The 24273-nt window shown below is 45.9% G+C and overlaps 1 protein-coding gene and 1 long non-coding RNA gene across 3 annotated transcripts in view; one reads left to right on the top strand and one right to left on the bottom strand.

Moving 5' to 3' along the window:
• Positions 1 to 4907: 4907 nt before the first annotated feature.
• On the bottom strand, positions 4908 to 19182 carry LOC119975789 (zinc finger protein 2-like). Of its 2 annotated transcripts, none has more exons than XM_038815646.1 (2): positions 19022 to 19182; positions 4908 to 6734 (listed from the first exon to the last, which is right to left on the bottom strand). In XM_038815646.1, exon 2 carries the CDS (start codon positions 6640 to 6642, stop codon positions 5689 to 5691), a length of 954 nt encoding a protein of 317 aa, XP_038671574.1. In that variant the 5' UTR covers positions 6643 to 6734; positions 19022 to 19182; the 3' UTR covers positions 4908 to 5688. The 2 variants fall into 2 exon arrangements, with proteins under 2 accessions (XP_038671574.1, XP_038671573.1); XM_038815645.1 differs by having other exon boundaries at positions 19049 to 19182.
• The window catches only part of LOC119975793, a 19588-nt gene continuing 14227 nt past the window's right edge, over positions 18913 to 24273 (top strand). Inside the window, exon 1 of the long non-coding RNA XR_005462803.1 lies at positions 18913 to 18998. This is a non-coding gene — a long non-coding RNA (uncharacterized LOC119975793). The remainder of the gene's footprint in view (positions 18999 to 24273) is intronic.

Here is a 24273-nt window from a genome sequence, read left to right as displayed (position 1 = left end):
TTCTTCCAGTTACCTCTCTACATACAGCCTGCTATGTTAATCGTAAACTCACTCCTGTGGTGGCTTCTCACCCTAATGAACCTGGGCATGGGAAAGAAAAACAGAAAATTCAGAAAATATTCAGCAAGAATGTCAGCTCTGATGAAATGTCACAATCTGAAAAGTTAACACTGTTTCTCTCTCCACAGATGCTGCCAGGTCTGCTAAATATTTCCTGCAATTCCAGTTTTTATTTTGGATTTGCAGCACCATTTCCTTTTCTTTTATGTGCAACTGTTTTTCTTTTATGCAAAACTGGGCGATATCTTTGACGATATCCAATGTGGATGATTTATAATGAGGTTTCCCAGGGGTCGCTGTCAGAGGACACCTGATTTTGTTGGTGAAATTAATGACCTGAAGTGATTTGCGTCGGACACAAATTCAAAATTTGCAGATAACGTGAAACTTGGAAGTATGGTGAACTGTGAGGAGGATGATATTAAACTTGGAAAGGTCATAGGCAGGCTGTAGAATGAGTGGACAAGTTGCTGATGACATTTAATGTAGCGAAGTGTGAAATGATTACTTTTCATAGGATTAGTCCAGGTAGTTTCCTGCAGCAATATGTCCCAGATACAGCAAGGGGACAGGCAATATTAAATTTAGTTGTAAGTAATGGACCAAATGTAATTCGCAGCTGAACTGTGCACGCACATTTATCAAATAGTGATCACAAGATGGTTCAATTCAGTGTAGTGTTTGAAAGTAAAAATCATGATTCAGAAACCAGAATTTTAGATTTGGGTAAGGCTGACTTTAACGGGGTGAGACAGAGAATGTTCATGGTAAACGGGGAAGACCTATTAATGGTCAAATGACTGACGATCAGTGGAGAATATTTAAAGAAACAATTAATAAGATACAGGGTGAGCATATAACACTGAGAGGAAAAGGCTGAACTTCACAAAATAAACAGCCATGGACAACACAACACAAAACTAGGGACAGGATAAAACTAAATAACGGGCTTACAAAAATGCAATACGTAGCAGAGATCTGGACAAATGGGATAGATACAAGACCAGAAAAGGGTCACAAAGCAGTTTATAAGAGCTACAAAAAGGGATTATGAAAGGAAGCTTACAAGGGACATTAAAATCAATAAGAAGAAATTTTAGATACATAAAGAGCAGGTTGTCAACAGCAATACAGGCCCACTCAAGGCTGAAAATGGAGATATTGTCAGTGATAGGTAAGGTAAACTTTCCAAAGTCCCAGACGACCATTGAGGAGGAGAGTTGACTGGTGGTGATTTAACCGAGAAACACCACACCTTAGGTGACGGCATGGTTGAGAAGGTGGCCTTCATGAATAACCTCAGCTAGTACGGGAATTGAATCTGCATCACAAACCAGCTTTCCAACCCATTGAACTAAACCAGCGCCCCGGGCAAATGGCAGTCATGTTGAACAATTACTCTGCCTCAGTACTTACAGTTAGAAAGGAGGATAATTTGCCAGAAGTTCCGAAAAATTAATAGTCAACAGAGGACAGCGACATTAATACAATTAATGTAAGCATCAGTAACCAAGAAATAATGAAACTAAAGAGTGACAAATCCCCAGGACCTGACAGTTTCCATCTAAAGGTATTAAAGGACATAGGGGAGCAAATTGTAGATTCCCGAACCATAATCTTTCACAGTTCCCCAGATTCAGTAGTAGTGGATTGGAAAATTACACACATCACTCCAATTTTTAAGAAGGGTGAAACTATGAAATTACAGACCGGTTAGCCTAACATCTGTGGTGCGCAAATAGCTAGGAGTATATAATCAGGAAAGAAGTAACAGAAAACTTAAAAAATTTGGGGCAGACAGGGAGAACCAGCATAGATTCGCGAAGGTCATGCCTGACTAATCTTATTGAATTTTTTGAAGACCACTACTTACAGTAAATTAGTGGACAGGGGAATGTCTATAGATGTTATTTATATGGACCCCAGAAGAGACTGTTAACTAACGTGGAAGGTTGAGGGAAAATTATTGACATTGGTAGGAAAGTGGTTGAGGGGCAGGTGAGAGAGAGTGAGGATAATGGGTAATTACTCCAATTGGAGGAGTTAACCAGTGCTGTACCACAAGGATGTGTGTTGGGGCCTCAGTTATTCATTAATGATTTGGATAATGGCATAGAAAGTCATGTGTCCAAATTTGTTGATGATGCAAAGTTAGGTGGCTTTATCGACAGCCTAGGTGGTAGCACAAAATTGCATGGAGATATTGACAGGCTGGATGAATGGGCAAAATTGTGGTCGATATAGTTCAAAGTGTGAGGTCATCCAATTTGAACCAAAAAAGAATAGAACAGAGTGGTTCTATATGGTAAGAGGTTAGGTATTGTTCAAGTTGGAAGAGACTTGGGGATTCACATGCATAAATCCTTAAAATGACCCGAACAAGTGCAGAAAATAATCACAACAGCTAATGGAATTGTAGTCTTTATATCGGGAGGTTATTCTGCAGCTGAACAAACCCTGGTTAGACCCCACTTGGGAGTACTGTGAGCAGCTCTGGGCACCACAGCGCAGGAAGGATATTTTAGCCTTGCAGTGCAATGTAGGTTGACAAAAATGATACCTGGATTACAGGGGTTATGTTCCAAAGAGAGATTACCCAGATTAGGCCTGTTTTCGCTCGCATTTAGAAGGTTAAGGGATTATCTGATCAAAGTGTTCAAGATATTAATAGGGAAAGACTGGGTAGGTAAAGGCAAACAGTTCCACTGGTTGAGATTCAAAAACCAGGGGGTAGAGTCTAAAGATTAGGGCTAGACTGTTCAGGAGAGATATCAGTAAGAATTTCTTCATGCAATGGGGGGGGGGGGGGGGGGGGGGGGGGGGAGTAATGGTTTGGAACTCTCTCCCACAAACAGCAGTTGAAGTTGGAAGTTGTTGATTTTAAATCTGAGATAGAATGATTTTTGTTAAGCAAGAATATTCAGGGATATGGGCCAAAGACAGGTATATGGCGTTCGGGCACAGATCAACCATGGTATCTTAGATGGCGGGACGGGTTTGTAGGGCAGAATGGCCTCCTTCTGTTTCTATAAAAAATGGACAGAAGCAAAATAAATTAAAACTACAATTCTGTTGTAAGTGGGGCCTGGGGGCTTTTGTGCAGACATCATTGAAGGTTGCAGCCCAAGCAGAGAGGAGTTTAAACACATTAGGGATCCTGGGCTTTAGAAATTGGAACAGCGAGTACAAAATCAAGGAGGTTATGATAAACCTGTAAGGAACAATAAGTCAAACTCAGCTGGCGTAATGTGTCCAGTTCTACACACCACACATTTGGAAGGATATGAAGGTCTTGGAGAGAATGCAGGAAATAGTAAAAAAATAGTTCCAACAATGAGGAACTACATCAACGTAAAGAATTTGGAGAAACAAAGTCCTAAATTACATTTCTAAGTCCGGAGCAGAGTTCCAGCTTATGTGTCGAGCTGTGATTGCACCATGGTAATTTTTGAGGGCTCTTGTTTTCGCTTCTTCACCAGATATTCATCTTTATGTGGCATGTCCTTCTAAATATGCTGCAGGGAAATAGTGATGCACAGGCTTTTATGTGGCACAGTGATTGTGTAATACTCAGTACTGTTCACTGTAGGTACAACGACATGGGTTCAACTCACAGCTCGTGCTACTTTCAATAGTTTCCTCAATGAGAAGCCTGGTAAAACAACAGGTGGCAGCGAATGTCCATTCCATGAAAAAAAAAATTCTGGTGTCGAAAACCTATTTATTCCTTCTAAATCTAGTGCTCTCACCTATCAATGCTGGAGGTTGCAAAATTCAAACCCGCCTCGTCTCACAGATCTTGCTTCCTTCCACATTCAAAAACACTCCTCTAATTTCATTGTCACTTTACTTTATTTAATATTTAAGCTAATATTCACTTTCAATACTTACATCCTTATGTAGGTATGCTACCGTCATTTGTTTTTGGGGGGGACTACAGGTTCCATTCACACAAATGTCCTTCTGTGCCTTGCAACCAATCAATACATCACGTGTGTGACCTCCAGAGGTGTGGACCAAGCAGGGTTGGGTTTAGGAAGAGCAACAATTTGATTGTTCGGAACATTTTCTTGGGAATCTAGTGCTGCAGTTAACACTAGCTGAGGAACAGGATTTGTCCGAATGACAGATGGTGTTTTTCTCTTAGCTGTTTAAGTGTATGGGATGGCAAGCTGGGGTGGCACAGCAATGTTGAAAAGTGTTCCAAATTCATCTAATCCTTACTACATGTTTCCATCCCAGCCACAGCAATGAGCAACGTAAATCTATGTTACAAAGTACATTATCTGTGACTCTGGGACACTTTCCCTCCTCATACATCTTAATTTTCCAGTCAACCGCAGCATTCTCCAATGCCTCTCCTCCACTGTCACTTTAAGTAAGACTGACCTCGCTTGTCTGCACTTGGAGAGCTATCCAATCTGAGGCAAAGAATCTCGAGCCTCACCTATTACGCTTGAAGTCCCCCCAAGGTTCTATCGGTGGATCCCTGCTATCTTTCAGCTAAAGGCTGCCCATTAATGCCACCATCCAGAGCTAAGAACATCCATCTCTACTATGCCACCATCTCTCTTCATTCCTCTACATAAGAGCAGATTCAATTGGCCAAGTCTTCTTGGTTCACAACACATGCCTTTAAATGAGCAGAATAAAGAGAATGCCCATGATACTATCAACATAATACAGAGCTGAACATGTCACTCCTTCATAAAAGGGACAGTAGAGGAGTGGAATGCATGCAAATAAAGGTGCAGGGCAGTTTCACCCCTCCATGTTTAATTTAGTATTTAAACTCATGGTGTCACTCTTTGCCTGTGGAATTGAAGTAGATTTTTAAAGGGACAGTATGTGGGAAACCCATTTATTAAACACGGCTACTGTTGAAGCATGCTAATGATTCCTCTGTACCTGGGCATCAAATATCTGCTCTATAGTTATACCAGCAGCTTCCACGCTCCTGCAAATTCCTACATCTGTTATTTTAATGCAAACTTTAACCAATTATTTTTAACAGGTATTAAAATGGTACTGAGAATTCTCAGAAAAGCATATTATTTCTTTACAGGATTATCATTCATTATTAAGCTGGAAAACTAAACTTGCCATTTCACTTACAGTCAATACAAATCATAGTATTGCACAGTCTTTGATTTGATAGCACGCTTCCAGCATTCATTGTTCATTTGGATTCTAAACACAATTGCAAAGTATCCTGTTGTTCGGTGCTTAGGAGCAGTGAACCACGAAAGAGCAATTATATTTTTTCTGTGCCTCAAAATCAACCAGGATGGGTATTTAGCTGTCAGACAAGGGATTCAAGAAAGACCAAAGTGCCATTTGTCCTTCTATGTGTGGCTCTGAAGGGCTGTCTCCAATCGAGTTCCATTCCTCCCGATTTTCCTTTCTGAGCCCCAGCCAGGTAATGCCGAACATTGGTGGGAAAGGCAAAAACCCGAAGCAACATGTTCAAAACAAAGCTGATTTAGTTCACATTGATCCAGAATCTCAAACACTAGTCCCTCACTGGGATTATTTACATCAGTAAAAGCAAAATCCAAATGTGAGAATGAAGCTGGTTCAATCCTGATGTCATAAACAGCAGCAAAAATGACAGAATAGAGTTTGCAATCACTTGTGAACTCGCTGATGTTTCAGCAGGTTGGATGAAACAGTAAATCCTTTGCCACATGTAGAGCAGGTGAATGGCCTCTCGCCAGTGTGAACCCGTTGATGTTTCAGCAGGTTAGATGAACAGGTGAACCTTTTCCCACACACGGAACAGGTGAATGGCTTCTCACCGCTGTGAACCCGTTGGTGTTTCAGTAGGTAGGATGAACAAGCAAATCCCTTCCCACACTCGGAGCAGGTGAATGGCCTCTCCCCAGTGTGAACCAGTTGGTGTTTCAGCAGGTAGGACGAGCGGCCAAAACCCTTCCCACACACAGAGCAGGTGAATGGTCTCTCTCCAGTATGAACTCTCTGGTGCGTCACCAGATGTTTTTTGCTTTTAAAGCTCTTCTCACAATCAGAACATTTAAATGGTCTCTTATCAGTGTGTACCAGTTGATGTGTACTGAGCTGGGATGACTGCGTGAATCCCTTCCCACACATGGGGCAGATGAATGGCTTCTCCCCAGTGTGACTACGCTGGTGCACAGTGAGGTCAGATGACCGTCTGAATCCAGTCCCGCAGTGGGAGCACCTGAACGGTCTTTCATCAGTGTGAACACGTTGATGGCATGTCAGTTCCCAGGAGCTTTTGTAGCTTTTTCCACAGTCTGAACACTTAAAAGGTCTCTTGTCAGTGTGAACTCGCCAGTGCTTCCGCAAGGCGGAGAAATGAGTGCATCCCTTACCACACATGGAGCAGGTGAACAGTCTCTCCCCAGTGTGCATGCGCTGATGAATCTCCAGCTCAAATGGGTAACTGAACCCCTTTCCACAATCCCCACACTTACAGGGTTTTTCACTGGTGTGACTGTGCTTGTGTCTCGACAGGCCAGATGACCGGCAGAAGCATCGACCACAGATAGTACATGCGTATGGCTTCTCTCCGGTGTGAATTATGCTTTTTGTTTCCATGTTCAAAGGCTGAAGGAATTCAGGCCCTGATGAATTGTATGATGATTCAGTCAGATTATGACTTTCCCGGGTGAAAATCCTCCTCTAACACTCTATAACATCAATTTAAAAGAAGAAGAAGAAGGGGTCATGAGAGAGAACCAACAAAAACACAAAGGAGGGTAGCCAAAACACAACTCATCTACAATATGGCAATATTGAGGGGCCAGCACTAGGTAACAAAGTTATCATGAAAGCTGCTGGATTGTTATAAAAACCCAAAGGGTTCAAATTTGTCATTCAGGAAAGGGAGCCACCATGTGGTCTGGCCATGCAGAAGATTGAACTACAGTGGAGGAGAAACAGTGGCAGAGAAACAGATGGGGGAGTGAGGCAAGGTGAAGGAGATGAGCTTTATGCAGTTGCAGCCTGAGCAGACTTTGCAGAACTTTCCAACCTGGGTCTTCCACCAGCACAAAGAATAAGGACAGCAGGTGCATGGGAAATAATTCACATCCAAATTCCCCTGGAAGACAAACATCATCCCGACTTGAATATAAGAACATAAGAACTAGGAGCAGAAGTAGACCGTCCGGTTCTTCGAGCCTGCTCCGCCATTCTATCAGATCATGGCTGATCTTTTCGTGGTCTCAGAACCACTGACCCCCATTCTCGCCATATCCCGTAATTCCACTATTTTTCAAAAAAACATCTCCCCCATCTTTAAATATATTCAATGAAGTAGCGTCTACTACTCCTTTCGGTAAGGATTGACATACATTAACCACCCTCTGAGTGAAGAAGTTCCTCCTTGATTCAGTCCTAAATCTGCTCCACCTAATCTTGAGGCTACGCCCTCTTGTCCTACTTTCACCTACCAGTGGAAACATCCTTTCTACTTCTATCTTATCCATTCCCTTCAAAATTGTATATGTTTCTATTAGATCCCCCCTCAACCTTCTGAATTCCAGTGAACATAATTCCAATCTACTCAGCCTCTCCTCATACGATAACCCCCTCAACCCCGGAATCAGCCTAGTGAACCTCCTCTGCACCCCCTCTCGTGCTAGCACATCCTTTCTCAAGTGTGGAGACCAAAACGGCACACAGTACTCCAGGTGTGGCCTCACCAGCACCTTGTACAACTGCAACATTACCTCTCTACTTTTAAACTCAATCCCCTTCGCAATGAAGGACAAAATTCCATTTGCCTTCCTAATTACTTGTTGCACCTGCAGACCAACCTTCTGTGACTCATGCACAAGTACAACCAGGTCCCTCTGCATTGCAGCATGCTGCAGCTTTTTACCATTTAAGTAATAATCCGTTCTATTGTTACTCCTACCAAAATGCATGACTTCACACTTATTGACATTATACTCCATCTGCCAGACCTTCACCCACTCACTCAATGTGTCAGTGTTACTCTGTAAGGTTTTACAGTCCTCAGTACACTTTGCTCTGCCACACACCTTCCACACACCTTCGCGTCATCTGCAAACTTGGATACCTTACACGTAGTTCACAACTCCAAATCGTCTATATAAATTATAAATAATTGTGGTCCCAACACCGATCCCTGAGGCACACCACTCGTCACTGATTGCCAGCCAGAATAGCACTCATTTATTCCCACTGTTTGTTTCCTGTTAGACAACCAATCTTCTATCCATGCTAGTACTCTACCCTTAACACCCTGCATCCTTATCTTATGCAGCAGCCTTTTGTGCGGTACCTTGTGCGGTATCATTCATCAAGCATGACCTGCCCTTCATGAATCCACGCTGCGGACTTCCGGTTGCGGCTATGCGGAGCTAAGCCGCACGTTCGGCAGCTCCCGCTTTAATAGGACTTGTGGGCTCTTTTAAGGGCCCCAAACAGCGCTGATTTGATGATTCCCGGTGGATAAAGGGGTCTGGAGCAAAACCCCCCCAGGATTTATGGTGCGGACTCGGAGTGGGGCGAGGAGAAAAACGGCAGCGGCTCCCCTGGAAAAGCGGGGGAAGGTGGACAAAATGGCGGCCGGTGGAGCCCCTGAGGAGTGGAGGCAGTGGGCGGAGGAGCAGCACGTGGCCCTTCTGCGCTATTTTACGGAGCTGAAAGGGGAGTTGTTGGAATCCCTGAAGGTAACGACTAGTAAGCTGCTGGATACCCAGACAACCCAGGGTGCAGCGATACTTGAGTTGCAGCAGCAGGCCTCTGAGCGCGAGGATGAGGTTTCGGCCCTCATGGGGAAGGTGGAGATACACGAGGCGCTTCATAAAAAGTGGCAAGATCGGTTCGAGGAGATGGAGCTTCGGTCATGGAGGAAGAACCTGCGGATCCTGGGCCTCGAGGAGGGGCTGGAGGGGTTGGACCTGCTGGCCAATGTGGCCGTGATGCTGAACTCGTTGGTGGGGACAGAATCCTTCCATCTGCCCCTGGTGCTGGAGGGGGCCCACAGAGTACTGGCCAGGCGGCCTAAGGCGAATGAACCCCCATGGGCGGTGCTGGTGCGGTTCCATCAGTTCAGTGACCGGGAGTGTGTTCTGCGATGGGCCAAGAAGGTGAGGAGTAGCAAGTGGGAGAATTCAGTAGCGCGTATCTACCAGGACTGGAGTGCGGAGGTGGCCAAGCGGAAAGCCGGGTTTCACCGGACGAAGGCGGTGCTCCACGGAAAGCAGGTGAAGTTCGGCATGCTGCCGCCTGCACGCATGTGAGTCACCTACAAGGACTGGCATTAATACTTTGAGTCCCCGGAGGAGGTGTGGGCCTTTGTGCAGGCTGAAAAGTTGGATTCGAACTAGAGATTTGGGGCTGTGGGAGTTTTTTTACTTCTGTATCACTGTTTATGCTTTTGCTGGTTATTCTGTTTGTTTCTGTTTTTTCTCTCGCTTTCGGATGATGTTGGTTATGGTATTGTGTTTTAAGGGGGGTATTGGGGTTTGTGGTTGATCTGTGTCTTTGTTTGTACCGAGTTGGTGGATGGGTTGGGACTGCTGTTTGGGAGCTGCGTTGGTGGGGTGGGGCAGTGTGAAAGCGCGGGATTTTCTCTGGTTTCCCGCGCTGCGGGACGAGGTGGTGGAGCTGGTGGCGAGGGGCGTGGTTATCAGATCCATTTTCCCGCGCTGAAGCGGTGCCAAGGAGCCGGTGCAGGGGAGAAGGGGTGACCTCATATCGGGAGGGGTCGGAGTTAGGGCGGCAGCTGCCGGGGTCAGCAGAAGTCAGCTGGCTCATGGGAGTACTGTGGAGGGAGCATCGCGGCTAGGAGGGGTCCTAGCCTGGGGGGGGGGGGAGGGGGAGAATACCGGGTTGCTGCTGGATTGGCCAGGGAGGCGTTGGTGCGGGTCGGGGTGAAGTTCTATCGCCCTGGGAAATGGGCCGAATGGGTGCTGGCCAGGGGCGAACAGTCGATGGGCTATGGCTAATCGACGGGGGAGGAGGGGGCGGGGTGCCCCCGGATCCGGCTGATTATGTGGAACGTGAGGGGGTTGAATGGGCCGGTTAAGTGGGCCCGGGTGTTTTCGCATCTGAAGGGGCTGAAGGCGGACATGGCCATGCTCCAGGAGACCCACCTGAAGGTGGCGGACCAGGTCCGTCTGATGAAGGGGTGGGTGCGGCAGGTTTTCCATTCAGGGCTCGACTCGATGAACCGGGGGTGGCGATCCTGGTGGGGAAGAGGGTGGCGTTTGCGGCGTCTGAAGTTGTGGCTGACAGTAGCGGCAAATATGTGATGGTGAGCGGTAAGCTGCAGGGGGAGAGGGTGGTGTTGGTAAATGTGTACACCCCAAATTGGGATGATGCTGGTTTCATGAGTCGTATGTTGGACCGCATTCCTGGCCTGGAGGTGGGGGGCTTGATCATGGGGGGGACTTCAATACGGTGCTGGATCCCCTACTGGATCGTTCTAGTTCAAGGACAGGCAGGAGGCCGGCGGCGGCCAAGGTGTTGAGGGGGTTTATGGACCAGATGGGAGGAGTGGATCCCTGGAGGTTCAGGTGGCCGAGGGCTCGGGAGTACTCTTTTTTTCTCCCATGTGCACAGGGTTTATTCACGCATTGATTTCTTTGTTTTGAGTAGGGGATGGGTCCCGCCGGTGGAGGAGGCCGAATATTCGGCTATTGCGATTTCGGACCATGCTCCGCATTGCGTGGATCTGGAGATGGGGGAGGTGCCCCGCTTTGGCGTCTGGACGTGGGGTTGTTGGCTGATGAGGAGGTGTGTAGGAGGGTTCGTGGATGTATCGAGAGGTACCTCGAGGTCAATCATACTGGGGAGGTCCAGGTGGGGATGGTGTGGAAGGCTCTGAAGGCAGTGATTAGGGGGGAGCTGATCTCCATCCGAGCCCATAGGGAGAGGGGGGAGAGGGAGAGACTGGTGGGGGAGCTGTTGAGTGTAGATAGGAGGTACGCGGAGGCCCCGGAGCATGGATTGCTGGGGGAGCGGCGTAGCTTGCAGACTAAGTTTGATTTATTAACCACCAGAAAGGCGGAGACACAGTGGAGGAAGGCGCAGGGAGCGGTCTATGAGTATGGAGAGAAGGCGAGCAGAATGCTGGCACATCAGCTTCGTAAGAGGGACGCGGCTAGGAAGATTGGTGGAGTGAAGGATAGGGGTGGGAATGTGGTGAGGCAGGGGGCAGAGGTCAATGAGGTCTTTAGGGACTTTTACAGGGAACTGTACTGGTCGGAGCCGCCGGCGGTGGGAGGGGAAATGGAGAGCGTTTTGGACAGGCTGCAATTTCCAAGGGTGCAGGAGGAGCAGGTGGAGGGACTGGGGGCGCTGATCGAGTTGGAGGAGCTGGTCAGTGGGATTGGCCACATGCAGTCGAGGAAGGCACTCGGACCGGATGGGTTCCCGGTTGAATTTTATAAGAAATACGCGGACCTGCTGGGCCCCCTGTTGGTTAGGACCTTTAACGAGGCATGGGAGGGGGGTGTTTTGCCCCCGACAATGTCTCGGGCACTGATTTCCCTGATCCTGAAGCGTGATAAGGACCCCTTGCAGTGCGGATCATACAGGCCAATTTCACTGCTGAATGTGGACGCCAAGTTGCTGGCGAAGATCTTGGCCACTAGAATAGAGGACTGGGTGCCGGGGGTGGTACATGAAGATCAGACGGGTTTTGTGAAGGGGAGGCAGCCGAACACTAACGTGCGAAGGCTGCTAAATGTGATAATGATGCTGGCAGCAGAAGGAGAGGCGGAGATTGTGGTGGCATTGGATGCGGAAAAGGCCTTTGACAGGGTTGAGTGGGGGTACTTGTGGGAGGTGTTGGAGAGGTTCGGTTTGGGGTGGGGTTTATTAAATGGGTGAGGTTGCTGTACGAGGCCCCGATGGCGAGTGTAGCGACAAATGGGAGGAGGTCTGAGTACTTCAGGCTCCACCGTGGGAAGAGGCAGGGGTGCCCCCTGTCCTCCTTGCTTTTTGCGTTGGCAATTGAGTCTCTTGCCATGGCTCTCAGGGAGTCGGGGAGGTGGAGGGGTTTGGTGCGAGGTGGGGAGGAACACAGAGTGTCGCTGTATGCGGATAGTGTTCAAGGGGGATAGTGTTTAAGTTAATTTGCTTATTGTTAATTCATTTTGTTGTTTATTGGGCTGGGGGGGTGTTGGTGGGGGGGGGGGGGTTTGCTATATGCGTTGTTACGGATGCTGGGGGGTGTTTATTATTGTTATTATTGTTCTGTTGATATTTATTTTTCAAAAATTCCAATAAAAATTATTTACACGAAAAATGAATCCATGCTGCGTCCGTCCAATGGGACAATTTCTATCGAGGTGCTTCCTATCTCTTTCTTGATAATTGACTCAAGCATCTTTCCCACGACGGAGGTTAAGCTAGCCGGTCTATAATTCCCCATCTTTTGTCTACTTCTCTTTTTAAACAGTGGCGTCATATTTGCTGTTTTCCAATCCTCTGGGACTGCCCCAGTTTTCAGCAAATTTTGGAAAATTACCGCCAGTGCACCAGCTATTACTCCAGCCATCTCTTTCAGTACACTGGGATGCATTCCATCAGGGCCAGGAGACTTATCTATCCTGCGCTCCATTAGCTTGCCCAACACTTGATCTTTCGTGATAGTAATGGTTTCCGGGTCCTCACCTACCTTCTTCTCTCGGTCAATTGCTGGCATGTTATTAGTGTCCTCCGCTGTGAAGACCGATACAAAATATTTGTTCAATGCCTCCGCCATTTCATCATATCCCATAACTAAATGACCACTCTCATCCTCTAACGGACCAATGTTTACTTTAGCCACTCTTTTTAGTTTTATATAATTATAAAAACTTTTGCTATCTGTCCTCATATTCTGTGCCAGTTTTCTTCGTGTTCTATCTTACTTTTCTTTATGGCTTTTTTCGTGGCTTTCTGCTGATTTTTAAAGTTTTCCCAATCTTCTAGTTTCCCGCTGATCTTGGCCATTTTGTAAGCCTTCTCTTTCAATTTGACAGCCTCGTGTATCTCCTTAGACACCCATGGTAGATTACCTCTTTTCTTACAATTCTTCCTTCTCACTGGAATATATTTTTGTTGAGCACTATGAAAGATTTCTTTGAAAGTACTCCACTGCTCCTCAACTGTCCTACCATAAAATATTTGTTTCCAGTCTACTTTAGCGAGGTTCTTCCTCATTCTATCGTAGTCCCCTTTGTTCAAGCATAAGACCCTGGTATTGGATTCTATTATCGCACTCTCCCTCTGTATACTAAATTCAACCATGCTGTGATCACTCCTCCCAAGAGGATCCCTAGCAATGAGGTCATTAATTATTCCTGCCTCATTACACAGGACCAGATCTAGGATAGCTTGCTCTCTCGTCGGTTCCATTACATATTGTTCCAGAAAATGATCCCGGATACATTCAACAAACTCCTCTTCAAGGCTACCCTGACCGAGCTGATTTGACCAATCTATATGCAGATTAAAATCTCCCACGATAACTGCTGTACCCTTTTCACAGGCATTAGTTATCTCTTCATTTACTGCCTGTCCCAGTGCGATGCTATTATTTGGTGGCCTATAGACTACGCCTATCAGTGTCTTTTTCTTCTCAGAATTTCTAATTTTGACCCAAATTGATTCAACCTCATTCTTCATAGAACCTATATCATTCCTCAATGCCACCCTGATGTCGTCCTTGATTATTAGTGCTACTCCACCTCCCTTACATACCTGTCTATCCCTCCAAAATGTCTGGTACCCCTGGATATTTAACTCTCAGTCGTGACCATCCTGCAACCATGTCTCCGTAATGGCTTTCAAGTCATATTCATTCGCAATGATTTGTGCCGTTAATTCATCAACTTTGTTACGAATGCCACGAGCATTCAGGTAAAGTGCCTTAATGCTGACTTTCTTATCATTATTAGAGAAATTGGACATCATGAGATGTTCTAAGTTATCCTTCCTTTTTGCTTAATTCCTAGTCTGCCTTGAACTTAAACCCACCTGCACACATGTTAACCTGCTGCTTATCATAGAACGATACAGCGCAGTACAGGCCCTTCGGCCCTCGATGTTGCACCGACATGGAAAAATCTAAAGGCCATCTAACCTACACTATGCCCTTATCATCCATATGCTTATCCAATAAATTTTTAAATGCCCTCAATGTTGGCGAGTTCACTACTGTTGCAGGTAGGGCATTCCACAGCCTCACCACTCTTTGCGTAAAAAACCCACCTCTGACCTCTGTCCTATATCTAATACCCCTCAATTTAAGGCTATGTCCCCTCGTGCTAGCCACCTCCATCCGCGGGAGAAGGCTCTCGCTGTCCACCCAATCTAACCCTCTGATTATTTTGTATGCCTCTATTAAGTCACCTCTTAACCTTCTTCTCTCTAACGAAAACAACCTCAAGTCCATCAGCCTTTCCTCATAAGATTTTCCCTCCATACCAGGCAACATCCTGGTAAATCTCCTCTGCACCCGTTCCAAAGCTTCCACGTCCTTCCTATAATGAGGCGACCAGAACTGTACGCAATACTCCAAATGCGGCCGTACTAGAGTTTTGTACAACTGCAACATGACCTCATGGCTCCGGAACTCAATCCCTCTACCAATAAAGGCCAACACACCACAGGCCTTCTTCACAACCCTATCAACCTGGGTGGCAACTTTCAGGGATCTATGTACATGGACACCGAGATCCCTCTGCTCATCCACACTACCAAGAATTTTACCATTAGCCAAATATTCCGCATTCCTGTTATTCTTTCCAAAGTGAATCACCTCACACTTCTCCACATTAAACTCCATTTGCCACCTCTCAGCCCAGCTCTGCAGCTTATCTATGTCCCTCTGTAACCTGCAACATCCTTCCGCACTGTCTACAACTCCACCGACTTTAGTGTTGTCTGCAAATTTACTCACCATCCTTCTGCGCCCTCCTCTAGGACATTTATAAAAATGACAAACAGCAACGGCCCCAGAACAGATCCTTGTGGTACGCCACTCGTAACTGAACTCCATTCTGAACATTTCCCATCAACTACCACTCCCTGTCTTCTTTCAACTAGCCAATTTCTGATCCACATCTCTAAATCACCCTCAATCCCCAGCCTCTGTATTTTCTGCAATAGCCGACCGTGGGGAACCTTATCAAACGCTTTACTGAAATCCATATACACCACATCAACTGCTCTACCCTCGTCTACCTGTTCAGTCACCTTCTCAAAGAACTCGATAAGGTTTGTGAGGCATGACCTACCCTTCACAAAACCATGCTGACTATCCCTAATCATATTATTCCTATCTAGATGATTATAAATCATATATTTTATAATCCTCTCCAAGACTTTACCCACCACAGACGTGAGGCTCACCGGCCTATAGTTACCGGGGTTATCTCTACTCCCCTTCTTGAACAAAGGGACCACATTTGCTATCCTCCAGTCCTCTGGCACTATTCCTGTAGCCAATGATGACCTAAAAATCAAAGCCAAAGGCTCAGCAATCTCTTCCCTGGCTTCCCAGAGAACCCTAGGATAAATCCCATCCGGCCCCAGGGACTTAAGTATTTTCACCTTGTCCAGAATTGCCAACACTTCTTCCCTACGCACCTCAATGCCATCTATTCTATTAGCCTGGGTCTCGGCGTTCTCCTCCACAATATTATCTTTTTCTTGAGTGAATACTGACGAAAAGTATTCATTTAGTATCTCGCTTATCTCCTCAGCCTCCACACACAACTTCCCACCACTGTCCTTGACTGGCCCTACTCTTACCCTAGTCATTCTTTTATTCCTGACATACCTATAGAAAGCTTTTGGGTTTTCCTTGATCCTACCTGCCAAAGACTTCTCATGCCCCCTCCTTGCTCGTCTCAGCTCTCTCTTTAGATCCTTCCTCGCTTCCTTGTAACTATCAAGCGCCCCAACTGAAACTTCACGCCTCATCTTCACATAGGCCTCCTTCTTCCTCTTAACAAGAGATTCCACTTCTTTGGTAAACCACGGTTCCCTCGCTCGACCCCTTCCTCCCTGCCTGACTGGTACGTACTTATCAAGAACATGCAATAGCTGTTCCTTGAACAAGCTCCACATATCCAGTGTGCCCAACCCTTGCAGCCTACTTCTCCAACCAACACATCCTAAGTCATGTCTAATGGCATCATAATTGCCCTTCCCCCAGCTATAACTCTTGCCCTGCGGGGTATAATTATCCCTTTCCATCACTAACGTAAAGGTCACCGAATTGTGGTCACTGTTTCCAAAGTGCTCACCTACCTCCAGATCTAACACCTGGCCTGGTTCATTACCCAAAACCAAATCCAATGTGGCCTCACCTCTTGTTGGCCTGTCAACATATTGTGTCAGGAAACCCTCCTGCACACATTGTACAAAGAATGACCCATCTAATGTACTCGAACTATATCTTTTCCAGTCAATATTTGGAAAGTTAAAGTCTCCCATAACAACTACCCTGTTACTTTCGCTCTTTTCCAGAATCATCTTCGCCATCCTTTCCTCTACATCCCTAGAACTATTAGGTGGCCTATAGAAAACTCCCAACAGGGTGACCTCTCCTTTCCTGTTTCTAACCTCAGCCCATACTACCTCAGAAGAAGAGTCCCCATCTAGCATCCTTTCCGCCACCGTAATACTGTCCTTGACTAGCAGCGCCACACCTCCCCCTCTTTTGCCCCCTTCTCTGAGCTTACTAAAACACCTAAACCCCGGAACCTGCAACAACCATTCCTGTCCCTGCTCTATCCATGTCTCTGAAATGGCCACAACATCGAAGTCCCAGGTACCAACCCATGCTGCCAGTTCCCCTACCTTATTTCGTATACTCCTGGCATTGAAGTAGACACACTTCAAACCACCTACCTGAACACTGGCACCCTCCTACGAAGTCAAATCTGTGCTCCTGACCTCTATACTCTCAATCTCCCGTACCCCAAAACTACAATCCAGGTTCCCATGCCCCTGCTGAATTAATTTAAACACCCCCAAAGAGCACTAACAAATCTCCCCCCCAGGATATTGGTGCTCCTCAGGTTCAGATGTAGACCATTCTGTCTATAGAGGTCCCACCTTCCCCAGAAAGAGCCCCAGTTATCCAGAAATCTGAATCCCTCCCGCCTGCACCATCCCTGTAGCCACGTGTTTAATTGCTCTCTCTCCCTATTCCTCATCTCACTATCACGTGGCACAGGCAACAACCCAGAGATAACAACTCTGTTTGTTCTCGCTCTGAGCTTCCATCCTAGCTCCCTAAAGGCCTGCCTGACATCCTTGTCCCCTTTCCTACCTATGTCGTTAGTGCCAATGTGGACTACGACTTGGGGCTGCTCCCCCTCCCCCTTAAGGACCCGGAAAACACGATCTGAGACATCACGTACCCTTGCACCTGGGAGGCAACATACCAAACGTGAGTCTCTCTCGCTCCCACAAAATCTCCTATCTGTGCCCCTGACTATTGAGTCCCCAATTACTAATGTTCTACTCCCTTCCCCCCTTCCCTTCTGAGCAACAGGGACAGACTCCGTGCCAGAGGCCCATACCCCATGGCTTACCCCTGGTAAGTCCCCCCCCCACAAGTATCCAAAACGGTATACTTGTTACTCAGGGGAACGACCGCAGGGGGTCCCTGCACTGACTGCTTCTTCCCAGTCCCTCTTACAGTTACCCATCTATCTCCAGTCTTTGGTGTAACTACTTCCCTGAACTATCTATGACCCCCTCTGCCTCCCGAATGATCCGAAGTTCATCCAGCTCAAGCTCCAGGTCCCTAACACGGTTTTTGAGGAGCTGGAGTTGGGTGCACTTCCCACAGATGAAAACAGCAGGGACACTGACGGCGTCCCTCACCTCAAACATTCTGCAGGAGGAGCATTGTACTGCCTTCCCTGACATCACCTCTACATTTAAAAAAAAAACAAGAAGAAAAAGAAAAAGAAAGGAAGAGGTTACCTGATATTACCTCAAACCCTGCTCCCGCTGAAAGGTAAGCAAATTTAAAGGCACTCATTTATCTCACTCACTCACTTATCCTTCCATTTAACTCTCTACTCCCTGTCGCTTCCCCCCCCCCCCCCCCGACTCAGAAGTTTAAAGTCCTACTGACCACCCTATTTATCCTTTTCGCTAGAACACCGATTCCAGATCGGTTCAGGTGGAGACCGTCCCAACGGTACAGATCCCCCCGGTTCCAAAACTGGAGCCAATGCCCCATGAAATGGGCCCCAATATAGATTATCATTCGAATATTGTCGCTGGATTAAAATCTAGTAACTTTGACTGCACGGATTCAAGAGGTCCAGCATCAAATAAGAATAGGAACTGACAATATGTTGTTGGTCTTCCTAGCGATAACCACATTCATGTAATAAATTATAAGTAAATGCATGTGTTAAAATGGATTTAAGGCTGCTAAAAAAAAACCCTGTTCCTAATACAAGTTAGGGTTTTACATTTTTTGTCCATTGTCTGTTTTACAACTACATCTCCACTACAGATGACCTCTTTTGATTATTTCAAATCTGCCATTCTTCCTCCATGGCCACTCCAGCTGAAACAGATGCAAACCAATTCTGGAGACAGGGACCATCTTCCATAGACAACTGCATCAGAACTAAAAGGGGCTCTTAATTGGCTTGTCTGATTCTGGGCAGGGTTCTATGAGCAATACTTGCAATTTTAAAAAATGCAATATACTAAACATTTCAAGCCTACGCCCTTGGGTCGTGTAATACAACACTTTCTAACAAGTACTAATGGCGGTTGAAGGTCCCACAATCCCCCGCGCACCAGAAACCGTTCTATCCAACGCCCTCATTTCCCTGGGCGCTTAATGCGCATGCTCCCCAGGGCCAGACGCGAGGCATTCTGGACGACTCCTTTGTTTCGAGACGGACTTGGTGCAAACCGGAGAAGAAACCGGGACGCGGCGGGTAGGATGGGGAAGGGAGTTTACCATCGGGTTAATCGTGCTCCTACCCACCTCGGGCACCTGTTCATACGTTCGCTGCGCTCGGTGACACTGATTCGGGACCTGATAGCCGCACTCGTTGTTGCTGAAGATGCACTCGCCCCCGCTCAGCTTCCTGGCGCCACAGCGCGCATGCTCCACGCGGACATTGCTTCTTCAAGGGCGGGACCTGTCTGCGCCTGCGCGCTACCACCCTTATATTAGGGATGAGCCGTTTCTAATGGCGCGGCGCTTTTTGGGTACTGTTACCTGCCATTTCAGTTAGTGTGTTGAGTGACAGTTCATAATATCAAGCATCTTCCAGAGGTTGAATTTAAAGCGGCAAGTCACGGAGCTTAATTCTGCTTTCCGTGCTTTTTGCGGGAATCATAGAATAGAATCATGTAATTCCGACAGTGCAGAATGCGGCACTTCGGTCCATCGAGTCTGCCCTGAAGCTCCAAAAGAACATCCCCCTTCCCCCCCAGGCAATCCCCTGTCCCCCGTAACAGCATAACCACATTTAAACTGCATATCCTTGGACACTAATGGGCAATTTATCATGGCCAATCACCTAACCTGCACTTTTTTGAACTGATGGAGGAAACCAGAGAACCCCAAGGAAACCTGGGCAGACACAGGGAGAAAATGCAAACTCCAAACAGTCACCCAAGGTAGGAATTGCACCCTGGTCACTTGCGCTTTGGGGCAGCACCATGGTTAGCACTGCTGCCTGAAAGCGCAAGTGACCAGGGTGCAATTCTTACCTTGGGTGACTTGGTTTCCTGCTCATTAACATTTATGCAGGAATTGTCTTCAGATGTACCTTCTGGAAGCCTGGATATTGGAGCTGGAATGGTGACTGGGGATAATGTGGAGCATTCACAAGGTGGAGAATATCATGGAAAGCACATATAGAGAGGTAGTCACATCGCAGGCTCAGACTCAACAGACAGGAAGGAAATGGGTGACCATCAGGCAAGGCAGGTAGTGCAGAAATCTTTTGTGGCCATTTCCCTGAAAAACAGATATACCCCATTGGATAGTGTGGAGGGGAATGACCTCTCAGGGGACAGAAGCAACAGCCAAATGTGTTCCATTACAGTTGGTTCTGCTGCAGAGAAGAGGAGTAAAAAGGGTAGGAGTGAAACAGTTCCAAGGGATTTGATTGTAAGGAGAATTGATGGGTATTTCTGTGGCCGCAACTGTGACTCCAGGATGTTATATTGCCTCCCTGGTGCTCGGGTCAAGGATGTCTCAGACCGGTTATAGGACATTATGGAGGGGGCAGGTGAACAACCAGTGGTCGTGGTACACATTGTACAAGTGACATAAGTAGAAAAAATGGAAGTGTTCCTGAAAACAGATATAGGGAGTTAGGAAGAAAGCTGAGAAGCCAGGCCTCAAAGTTAGTGATCTCAAGATTACTACCAGTGCCATATGCTGATCATAGGAACAGGATTAGGCCATTCAGCACCTCGGCCTGCCCAACCATTTGATGAGATCATTGCTGATCCATGGCCTCACTCCAAAAACCAGTTTTTGTCCCAAATTCCTTAATATTTTTGCTTAACAAAAATATATCTATCTCAGATTTAAAATTAACTGTTCCTGCTTGAACTTTTGCTTGTGGGAGAGTGTTCCAAATCTCTACCATCCTTTTAGTGAGGAGGTTATTCCTAACATCTCTCCTGAACAGTCCAGCCCTAATATTTAGACTATGCCCCCTAGTTTATGAATCTCCAACCAGTGGAAGTAGTTTATCTTTATCTATCCTGTCTTCCCTGTTAATATCTTGAAAACTTTGATCAGATCGCTCCTTAAATTTGTAAATTCTAGTGAAAACAGGCCTAATCTGTGTAATCTCTCCTCATAATTTAATGCCTGTAATCCAGCTATCACTTTTTGTAAACCCAAATTGCCTTTCATGGCCAACATATCTTTCCTAAAGTGAGGTGCTCAGAACCCTCACAATACTCCAAGTGGGGTCTAACCAGGGTTTTGTATTGGTGCAGCATGACCTCTGTATCTTTATACTCCAATCCTCTAGATATAAAGTCTAGCACAAATTAACCTTGATGATTATTTTCTGCACTTGTCTGGCATTTTCAGGATCTATGAACCTGAACCCCAAGTCTCTTTGGACGTCCGCTGTACTTAACCTCTGCCCATTTAGAAATTCCTCTGCACTGTCCTTTTTTAGTCCAAATGGATAACCTCACACTTGCTTACATTGAATTCACCTAGTCTCATATCATTTAGGCTGTCTACAATGCCACCTAACTTTGTATTATCACTCAATCTGGATATATGACTTTCAATGCCATTATCCAAGTCATCAATGACTAATATGAATAACTAAGGCCCCAACACACAATTTAGTCCAAATGATTAACCTCACACTTGCTTCCATTGAATTCACTGAGTCTCATATCATTTAGGCTGTCTACAATGCCACCTAACTTTGTATTATCACTCAATCTGGATATATCACATTTAATACCATTATCCAAGTCATCAATGACCAATATGAATAACTAAGGCCCCAACACACAAGTCATCTCTTGCCAATTAGAGTACTTACCAATTATCTCCACTCTGGCTTGGGTTACCGTCTGTGTGGAGTCTGCACGTTCTTCCCGTGTCTGCATCGGTTTCATTCGGGTGCTCCGGTTTCCTCCCATAATTCCCAAACGACATGCTGTTAGGTAATTTGGACATTCTGAGTACAGGCGGTAGAACAAGGGTATTTTCACAGTAACTTCATTGCAATGATAATGTAAGCCTACTGGTGACAATAAAGATTATTATTATCTCTGTCGCCTGCCACATAATCAATTTCCTAAACATGTCAATAATTTGCCCACAACTCTATGGGCTTCCGTCTCATGTGAGACTTTACAAAGACCTTGGAAGTTCACATAAATAACATCCATAGACATTCCCCTGTACACTATCTTTGTCACCTCTTTACAAAATGCAATAAGATTGCTCAAGTAGGTCCTTCCCTTCACAAATCCATGCTGGCACTCCCTGGTCGACCAAACGTTTTCAAGGTGTTCTGGTACCCCATCCCTGATTATAGACTCCAGCAATTTCCCATCAAAGATGTTAAGCTAACCGGTCTCAAATTTCCTGTTTTTTCTCATTTCATTCTTAAAAAGTGGAGCGACATGTGCAATTTTCCAATCCAGATGTACTACTCTGAAATCTAATGAGCTCTGTGTGTATAGGTGGGCGTCTATAATGTGCTCCCCTACTTCTTTCAGCATCCTCGGATGGAAACCGTCAGGTTCTGGGGATTTGTCACTCTTTAGTTCCATTAATTTTCTAGTTCCTTATGCTGTTGTTATAAGGGTCAGAAAGGAGCCCACACCGAGCCGAAAGATTGAGTGAAAGAAAAAAGTTTAATGCAACAAAACAAGAGTACAGAGCAGTTACTCTACTACAGGAGCCAGCTCACAGTTTATGGCCCTCCAGTTTTATACAGAAGTGTGGAGTGTGGATTTCCCATAGGTGGGGATATCAATAGCCCAGGTTGATAACTATCCCATGACCTCCTTAACCAACCCCACGTTACGACAGCTGTACTTGTATTAATTGTTTAAAGTCGCTGCCCTCTGTTGACTATTAATTTCTTCGGGAACTTCTGGCAAGTTATCCTCCTTATCAACTGTAAATACTGGGGCAAAGTAATTGTTCAATATGTATGCCATTTCCCCATTATCACTGACAATATCTCAATTTTTATTTTTTTGCGGACCTACATTGTTCTTGACCACCCTCTTTCCCTTTATATAACTATAAAATGTCTTATTGATTTTGATGTCACTTGCAAGTTTCCTTTCAGAATCTCTTTTAGTACTTCTCATAAGCTGCTTTGTGACCCATTGCTGGTCTTTTACGTCGATCCCACCTGTCCGCATCTGTGCTATTTCTTGCATTGTTGTAAGCTCATTCTTTTAGTTTTATGTTGTCCATGATGATTTTTTTTGTGAAGTAGTCTTTTCTTCTCGGGGGTATATACTCGCTTTGTATGTTTCTTTAAATACTCTACAATGATCTTCAGTGGTTTGACCCTGTAACAGCTCTCAGGCCTCTGTCTCATTTCATTAAAGTCAACCTCACACCAAGTCTAAACTTCTAGTATTTGAACCGTATTTTTCACTTTCAAATGCTTCACTCAATTCAATCATGCTGTGATCATTGTTTGATAAATGTTCGTGCATATTTAGACTAGTAATTAAATTTTGCTATTACTCATATCTAAATATAGTATTGCCTACCATCTTGCTGCAGGAAACTGACCCAAACACATTCCAGAAATTCACTATCTTTCGGACAGATGCTTGGCTGCATCTCCCAGTCTATGTGTAAGTTAAAATTCCCCAGTAATACTACTCTGCCTTTGCTACACAATTGCCTAATTTCTGTATTTGTACAATCTAATGCCTCAGAACAGCGACCAGCGGGTCGATACACAACACCCATTACAGTTTTAGATCATTTTCTGTTCCTGAGTTCCACACACAAGGTCTCCACTGGATGCTTTCCCCTCATTATATCCTCCCTCACCATTGATGTGATAGTATTTCTAATCAGTAAGACTACTCCACTCCCTCTGCATCTTCGCTGTCTCTCCTCTAAACTTTACAACCAGGTATATTTAGTTCCTCCTCCCGACCGTCCTGAAGTCATGTCTCCGTAATAGCTGTCGCTCCTGCTCACAACGGATGCTATCACTTCCCATAATTATGGATACCCCTTCCGCTACCAGTTGACGTTTAACTCTACCAACTTGAATTGCCTTCTGTGCCACGGTGCAGTGGTCAGCTTGCTCATTTGGGTAGCATAGTGGTTAGCACAGTTGCTTTACAGCTCCATTGTCCTAGGTTCGATTCCCAGCTTGGGTCACTGTATGTGCGTAGTCTGCACGTTCTCCCCATGTCTGCGTGGATTTCCTCTGGGTGCTCCAGTTTCCTCCCACAGTCCAAAGATGTGCAGGTTAGGTGGATTGGCCATGCTAAATTGCCCTTCGTATTCAAAAAAAGTGGTTGGGTTGGCTTACAGGGAGGGTGGAGGTGTGGGCTTGGGTAGGATGCTCTTTCTATGGGCCTGTGCAGACTCGATGGGCCGAATGGCCTCCTTCTGCACTGTAAGTTCTGTGAGTCTTTCCTTGTACAGTCCTTTTCCTCATCCACACAGGAAACAAGTGCCTCATACCTGTTTGACATGGTCAAGAACTGAGGCTCCGCCAT

This window comes from Scyliorhinus canicula, chromosome 13 (assembly GCF_902713615.1).
Source record: "Scyliorhinus canicula chromosome 13, sScyCan1.1, whole genome shotgun sequence".
Lineage (NCBI taxonomy): Eukaryota > Metazoa > Chordata > Chondrichthyes > Carcharhiniformes > Scyliorhinidae > Scyliorhinus > Scyliorhinus canicula.
Note: the sequence above shows the minus strand (reverse complement) of the source record. Positions and strands in the feature narration are given on the sequence as shown.

Coding starts and splice junctions, on each gene's coding strand:
- LOC119975789 (XM_038815646.1), bottom strand. CDS start 6,642: ATGGAAACAAAAAGCATAATTCACACCGGAGAGAAGCCATACGCATGT.